Consider the following 7,626-nt stretch of genomic DNA (forward strand, 5'->3'; position numbering starts at 1 on the left):
GCATGCTCTCCCACACGTAGCTATTATATATTCAGCCATCGCACAAAGGTCCTTTTTGTCAATAATGTATTAACCTCTTTCTGTGGTTCACTGTTTCCACTGCTTCACTCTATTGGAAATATTTTAAGTATTTCAAATATTTCAAGTCAGTTGTATTTGTGTGGCCCTTATTCATAGTGACAGTCTCAAAGTGCTTTACAGGCCAACTCATGACACCATAGCATCCTATAGAGGAGCTTGCTGCTGCTCTGGGCCGTCTAACATAAGCCGAGGTCTAGGAAAAGGAGGGTCAACGCAACAAGGACCAAAGGGCGACTAAAGAAGGGATGAGGGTTCTGGGTTAGGACCCCATTTACATTAACATCTAGGGCGTTTAGCAGACGCTTTTATCCAAAGCGACTTACATTAAGAACATTTGTCAGACGAAAGAGAAACAATATATGGCTGTCGGTACAGCAAGGATGTTCATAGAACCAAGTGCCAAGCACTAGTAATCGTTAACCCATTCCCCGTACACAACAAAGATAGCTGGGATAAGATGCTAAGTACTATTTTTAACTCCCAGGACGTACAACATACAATAAGTGCGTAAGAGGGGTGTGTGGGGGGGGGGGGAGGCTATGCAGAGTCCAGGTGAACTCTGGACAGGTGAGTCTTGAGCCCCAATTTCCTCAGTCTACCTGTGGGCACCCTTGAGGGACATGGCCACTTACCTCCACCTCCTCCACCCACAACGTGCAGCATCAATTCACCGTAAGCAGCGTTGGATAGAAGCCGCTGGTAAACACTAAATCCTGGAACACTTTAGTCGTAACGCAACAACAACACCACAGCCCAGCTCCCCTCCAGATGAAGGAGGAGCAGGGGTTGGGGGGGGGCTGTGTTTCTGAAAACCTTTGGCCATCTGACCCCCCCCGCCTCTGCCCCCCCCCCCCCCCAGAGGAGGGGTGAGGAGGGTCCGCTGAGAGACGGCCAGAGCGGGCCGGGGGACCGGTCCGAGCAGCTGGGGGGGGGGGTCTAATGAGGTCCGCCCAGACAAAGGAAGAGCCCAGGCCGACGATCTCCTGACAGACGGACGGACAACATCCTTCCTGACCGGCAGACTAAACAACTCCCTCCGCTCGCGTAGAGAACCACGCTCAGACACTGCAGACGTCACGGCTGTGGAGGAGTGACCGGGCCACCAGAAAGGTTCAGAGTAGTTCAGGAAAGGCCTCACTGCTTAAACACAAAGTATCTTAAGAAAAGAGCAATGTCAGAGTGAGACGGGAAGCGTCTGAGGATCTTCACGTTCTAAAGGCAGAGGAATGAACACCCCGAGGCCACGCCAATTCACTGTACGTCACTTTCAGGAAAGTAGAGTTGTTCTGATAAGAGTATCGGAAATTCCTCCGATACTGCCAAAATAGAGTATGGTGTATCGGCAGGTATGCAAGTCTATGTGCCAATCCGAACCATCACATGATTCCTTTACCCCACAGGCTGAGAACATCAAAAGCACGACGGTGTTGTGCTGCGTTCGTTAACGGTCGGAGGGGGAAAGTCGGAATGGGAAACGGATCGTCTCCGACCTACGTGCGTTCGAGCTACCAAGTGGGAGAGTAGTAAATCAGAATAAATAATCAGAATGTACTGTTCTCAGTACAGACGGACTTCAGACTTCCACGGTCGAGCAGCTCCAAGCAGTGCAAGTCAGAGAAACATGGATGCTCATGCTTAACTGCAAGATTACAAATGTCATATAAATATAGATTATAAATGTCAATTATCTAATTCTGGAAAAAAAAAATTGTAGACAGTAAGTGAACCGACTTTACACTGCCGTAATCGTAAGAGAAGCCTTCAATCAGAAAAAGTGCTATTAGTAGTTCCAATGCTAGATGCTGTATCGGTGTATACTCGGTAGCGGCCAATACTCAAGTTCAGGAATCGACATGGAATCGGAATATCTCTAGATTAAAGCTTCCTAAACGGTCAATAGAACACAGAGAGTATCCTCAGACCGCAGGAGACTTCCTGTCAGCAGAGGGGATCCAGGAAGCTCTCGTCAACCGCACAGCTCATATCGTCTGATGAAATTAGACGAACCAACCTGCAGCAGGCCCTGGCTCACGGTGGCTCTATCTGGACACCGGTGTGATCGGGCTGGAGGGAAGGGCTCACGTTACACGGAGACGTGGAGAAGCCGTTTAGAAATGATCCGAGAATCGAGAGAGCGGTGCATGGTAACCAGTCAAATTACGTTAACTCTACCGGTCAACCAACTGTACCTCTGAACCCTTCCTCCAACCCCAACCCACTCATCGCTTAACGCTACAAAAGACCAAACAAGCACTTTTTGTTTTACTACAGCTGATGAACCGAACAAGGAGTACATGTATTATTTGTATTCATTTGAACCCCAACTATACACTTGACAATTTATATTTTAAATTCTGCTCTCGAGTAGAATGTACCTTGGTAAGCCACAATGACACACATTATAAGAACTACTGATGGATACTTTATTGAACAAGTAAGACGGATAAATACATACTAGATCAATGCTGGGCTTAACATTTAGTTTATATCCTGCTTAGAAAGGCCGAGGCCTCTTCGTTATACATCCTATGGAGAAGGTTTTAAAGTGAGTTGATGAATGCTCACTTTAGTTTTCTCCATAAAAGTTAAACATCAACCCATTCAGTGTCAGAGTCTGTTGGTCGATTTTCACTTTTCTCAGGACTTATCACGGCCTCAGCCCACCTGGGGGGCTTCTGGACGCAGACCGAGGCGGTGTCCAATTAGACTCCTGGAATCCTTGGAAGAAAGGTTCCATCCCAGGCATGAATCATGACCAGTCTGAGCTGCTCCACCTCTGTGTGGTGGTAGGGGTTTCTCTGAAGGAGGGTGTAGCTGCTCCACCTTGGTGTTGGGGTGCCTCCGGAGTTGGGTGGTGTAGCTACACCTCGGTGCGGTGGTTGGGGTACCTCCTGAGCAGGGCGGAGGCCTGTTTGGGCGGCAGGCGGCCCCCCTGCATCTTGCTCTGTGAGGCCCTGGCCTTTGAGTCCAGCTGCAACACAGAGAGTTCACGATCATTCATTTATGTATTCATTCATTCATTCATTCATTCTGGGGTTGAGGGTTTTTAATTCAGCCCCTCTCATCACACAGAACCCTCCCAAGGGGCCAACAGAAAATTAATACAATACAACAGACGGCAAAGAGTTGACAAATGTACTGATTGTAAGTCACTTAGGATAAAAGTGTCTGCTAAACGCCCTGAATGTAAATGTAAGGAGATGCTAGGCAGCTTCCCTAAAAGCGTGAATACAGAATAGAAATGTTTAGTTCATAGTACAAATAGTAGATAAATAATCAGAATGTGCTGTACTCAGTACATACGGACTTCAGACTTTGAACTTCCACGCTCCAGCAGCTCCAAGCACCATTCAAGGAACACATTTCCCTCATTCTCTGCACGTCGTTTCCTTTTCCTGCCCGAAGTCCCAAACTGAAAGTCGTCTGGATGTGAATCACGCTGAGCCTAGTCTGACAGACAGAGGTCAAGGGGACCACATAGAGGGCTCTGGCCTCAACACCAATAACCCCGTTGCTTGGATTTGAACCCTAACCCCCCCCCCCTTTTACCCTCCCTTTTTGTTACGCGACCTTGGGTACTTTCAAATGCTTAATATAAATCCAAGTTATTATTAAGAAATCCAAAGGAATTAATCACATCAGCCAATCACAGATGAGACGGAGAAACCAACCAACCAGTGGACATTTCTTCCTCACTCACAATAACAACCTCATCATTAGCATAACAACTCCATCACTAAAGCTAACAATAGAAAACCCACAATCAGAGCTAGCCTAATGGAGGCATTAACCAAACCTGCAGGAAAACCTCACAGGAAACGGCATATGGGAACGAGCAGTAGAGAGACATAAAGAGAGAGGGGGGAGGGAAGAAAGAGAGAAGGGAGTTTTGTTGTGACTCCTCCCTGACCAGGAAACGACTGAGATTATGTTGTTTATCCTAATTAGCCCCCCCCCCCCCCCCATGCCATAACATGTCAGACGAAGAGCACTGCAGCTAGCTCTCCCCCTGCCTGCATCATATAGAAGCCACAGACCTCCACAGGTCTCTCTCTACGTCTGCACTAGCTGGGCAACCTGGTGGTCTTCATAATGTAACGATGAAGCGTTGTGCAATGACATTAAAGTTGATTGATTGATTGATTGATTGATTGATTGATTGATTGGGGCGGGACCAAATATTGATACGGCAACATATCGCCGCCCTTCGAGTGATACGAGAATCTATACGCTTTCACCAAAAATCGATATTTTAATTAATAAAATAAGGTGCTCTTAACAGATGAAGGCCACCTCCTCGAGGTGGCGCTCCACACATGAATGAAGGAAACATGGACAGAAGTTAACTAGCCAAAGACGAGTAACTAGCACATTAGCTTTACACAGTCATTTTGTACTCACCGTTATACATATATTGCGATCGTTAAAGGATTGTCTAACTATCTATTGATTAACTCTCAATCGCGATATTATCGTTATCGTGAGCCACGTATCGCGTAAGGTACCCTTTGATTCCCTGGTCCTGAACCAGATGGCCCGGGCTGCCCTGGGGAGAGAGGTGTGTGACGCAGGAACACGCAGACGTCCCTACCTGGGCTTTCTCCACACACGTGTAGAACGTCCTCATCTCGGTGGAGCACAGCGCATCCACAAAGTTGTTCTGCTTCCAGCACGCCATCATGGTGGTCATCTCCGTGATGCACGTGGCCTCTGGAGGTCAGAGGACAAGAGGTCAGGGTTCACCGTGTCACTCGGTGGAGGAACAGAGGACAGGAAGTCACCTGCGCTCGTTTCTAAAGCGACAAGGTTTCTGAAATGACGCGAGTCATCGCGTTGCTAAGTTGATTAAACGAGTCCATCTTACTGACAGCTGGGTGGGACCAACGCCGAGACAACACTACAGATAATCCACCTTCAGGCAATGTAATTAACAACCATATTCAACAAAAGAACGTGGGACTTTTTTGGCACATCGTTTGATATAAAGTATTTTTTTCTCGCAGAAACTGAAAGGTTGCTAGTTCGATCACCGGCTCCTCCTAGCTAGAGTGTGAAGGTGTCCCTGAGCAGGACACCTCACCCTCACTGCTCCCGATGAGCTGGCTGTCGCCTTGTATAGCTGACACCGCCCTCAGTGCGTGAATGTGTAGAAATGTGGAAAATGTGTGAATGGTTGTAAGTCGCTCTGGATAACAGCGTCTGATAAATCTCCTAAATGTAGGAGTGAGTCGTGATTAGCCTATTAAAGATATCTCATTCATTAGTGTCTCATAGCGTTCTATGCATTGCAAGTATTTATGTACTCCTCTCTATGGTAGCGGTGAGTCCAGAGTCTCGAGACCAATAGCAGAATAGTCTCAATAAGTCAGACAGAATGAGAGAATATATCAATGTTTGATTTGAACCCTTCAGAGGAACGAGCATGACGGAAGCAACTCGCCTCGCGGTTGAAACCAACATTCCTGCGGCGAGGAGAGCGAGGAGAATTGAGGTAAAGAAAGCACCAGACGAGTGCAGAAGCGCCGCTCTGACTCACTGAGACAACACCGCTCAGCGCAGAGGAAACCTCAGGCACTCACCGGAGGGAACCCTGCCAACAGCGACGGACGTTTACAAGAGAGGGCGAGAAACGGGGCGGTTGGAAAGGGTTTATGGCCATTGGCCCGGAATGTATTTGTAGGAACAGCAAAAAAGCCAGATCTGTAAATCTAACCTTATGTCAACTGTCGTGCGGTTCCAAACCTGGCCTGGGTGTTGAAGGGTGTTTTCGTTAATGCAGGGTTTAACGTCCCTCAGAACCGCAGGCTCATGTTGGATGTTTGGACAACGACCACCAGGGGAGTACACTGGAGTCACCACAGGGGGCAGCACCGAGCTACGACCGCTGAACGCAACGCAGGTTTGGAGCGGCACAGCTTTGAGAAAAGTTCATTTATGTGATCTTTATTCTTATGCATGACGTTCTGATTCTAGCTTACTTTGTAACCTTGCATGGGAGTAGTGTGGGTTTAATTTCACCCATGTGATATCACCACGCATAGTACTTACTGGGTTTTCACTGCTCAGTAAAAGCAATGGATCAGAAAAAATACTCTGCATCTACAAATAAGAATACTAATATTCAAAAATCCATTTATGCACTTTAAACAGTCACTCGTTGCTTGTCATAAAGCAGGGATTTATGTGACCAAAACACACATTCACAGAGTAATGACCAGGAAGGGCTTCACTTAACAACATCCATAACAGCGAATCATTATGGTTATTAACTTATTATAAACCAGCTCAAACTTTAGAAAAGAGGTTAAGTTCATCCCCACTGAACGGTGCTGAACGCAGTGGACGATTTCACAAAGGGTTAGGGTTATTACTGCGAGTCACCGGCTCTTACGAGTTTGACTGTTGACTGTTTTTTATGGTTACAATATATGATTATGACGTGTATTGCTGTGAGCTGAATGGTTTAAAGTAGCCTATGCCGATCATTGCACATCCCTGAAGTGATGAGGCGTTACACACAGTTCAATATCCACGATCCAAAAAAAGTGTCACTCTTATTTAGTGATAACAACACGCAAGGTAGGCGACTGTCAGCTCGTCTGGAGCAGTCAGGTTGAGGCGCCTTGCTCAGGTACATCTCGACACTCAGCTAGGAGGAGCCGGGGACCGAAACAGCAACCTTCGGGTCACCAGCCGACCCGATCTACCTCCTGAACCCCATGTATATATCCATATAATACCTCCTTTCTTCATCTTCCTGTTGGCCACCTCGTCCTTGAGGACAAGCGGCTTGTTGGGCTTCAGCAGCGCCTTCCCGTGCTCCTTACTCAGCATTCGGGCCACCTTCTCCTGGAAGGCCTGGCCGCTCTGCATGGCCATGGTCGGCGGTCTAACACCCAGTACCGGGGTGGGGTGGTGATAGGGAGAGATTTCTGATGGTCTCTTTGTGATGATGTCTGGTCGGAGAGTGAAGGTTTGTTTCCAGCGCAGCCACCTCTGGTCATAGGAGGATGGGCGCCGCCATTACTGCCGTAAAGAGGAACCGTGAAGTGTCGTGAAGTCATCTGTCGTGAAGGGCGCATTTAGAGTGAAGTGAATTATGTTCCCTCTTAGGTTGTTAATCAATCTCTCTTATTATTGCAACCGTAAATTCAAATACATAAGTAAAAAATACTACATAGTAAAATAATATAAAATGTGAACCTAATTATAACCTTTTATCATTTAAAATATATTTTAACCGTCAAATGTATTGCATTTAAACATAATGAAATGTTTATCTTGACAAAATGTAAATATTTGCATGTCAACTGAAACAATGTCCTCATGGAGGGAGGTGAAAATAGATTGTTTTCATTCACAGTTTAAATGCATCAACAATCGTAGACCTTTATGAACGATGAACTCCAATGGGCCTCATACTGGTGTGTTGTGTTTAAGTGGTTCTCCCATAATATCTCCCCCTTCTGCTGGGTCTCTGCCAAGCACCTCTCTCCGCGGATGATCGAGAGGTTCTTCGTCCTTTAAACCCTCTTGTAGGTGGTA

At 46.8% G+C, this 7,626-nt stretch overlaps 1 protein-coding gene across 1 annotated transcript; it reads right to left on the reverse strand.

Moving 5' to 3' along the window:
- Window positions 1-2,390: 2,390 nt before the first annotated feature.
- chchd1 (coiled-coil-helix-coiled-coil-helix domain containing 1) lies at window positions 2,391-7,135 on the reverse strand. The gene is made up of 3 exons (XM_056609368.1): window positions 6,822-7,135; window positions 4,673-4,791; window positions 2,391-3,052 (listed from the first exon to the last, which is right to left on the reverse strand). The coding sequence occupies exons 1-3, from the start codon at window positions 6,958-6,960 to the stop codon at window positions 2,942-2,944; spliced, it is 369 nt and encodes a 122-aa protein (XP_056465343.1). The 5' UTR covers window positions 6,961-7,135; the 3' UTR covers window positions 2,391-2,941.
- Window positions 7,136-7,626: the final 491 nt, after the last annotated feature.

The sequence above is a fragment of the Gadus chalcogrammus genome, chromosome 15 (genome assembly GCF_026213295.1).
Source record: "Gadus chalcogrammus isolate NIFS_2021 chromosome 15, NIFS_Gcha_1.0, whole genome shotgun sequence".
NCBI lineage: Eukaryota > Metazoa > Chordata > Actinopteri > Gadiformes > Gadidae > Gadus > Gadus chalcogrammus.

Bases quoted from the DNA above. Each gene is read 5' to 3' on its own strand.
- chchd1 (XM_056609368.1), bottom strand. From the start codon at position 6,960: ATGGCCATGCAGAGCGGCCAGGCCTTCCAGGAGAAGGTGGCCCGAATG. The intron at 4,792-6,821 runs GTATTATATGGA...TCTGACCTCCAG, and splicing joins CAGGAAGATGAAGAAAGGAG to AGGCCACGTGCATCACGGAG. The intron at 3,053-4,672 runs GTAGGGACGTCT...TCTGTGTTGCAG, and splicing joins CGTGTGTGGAGAAAGCCCAG to CTGGACTCAAAGGCCAGGGC.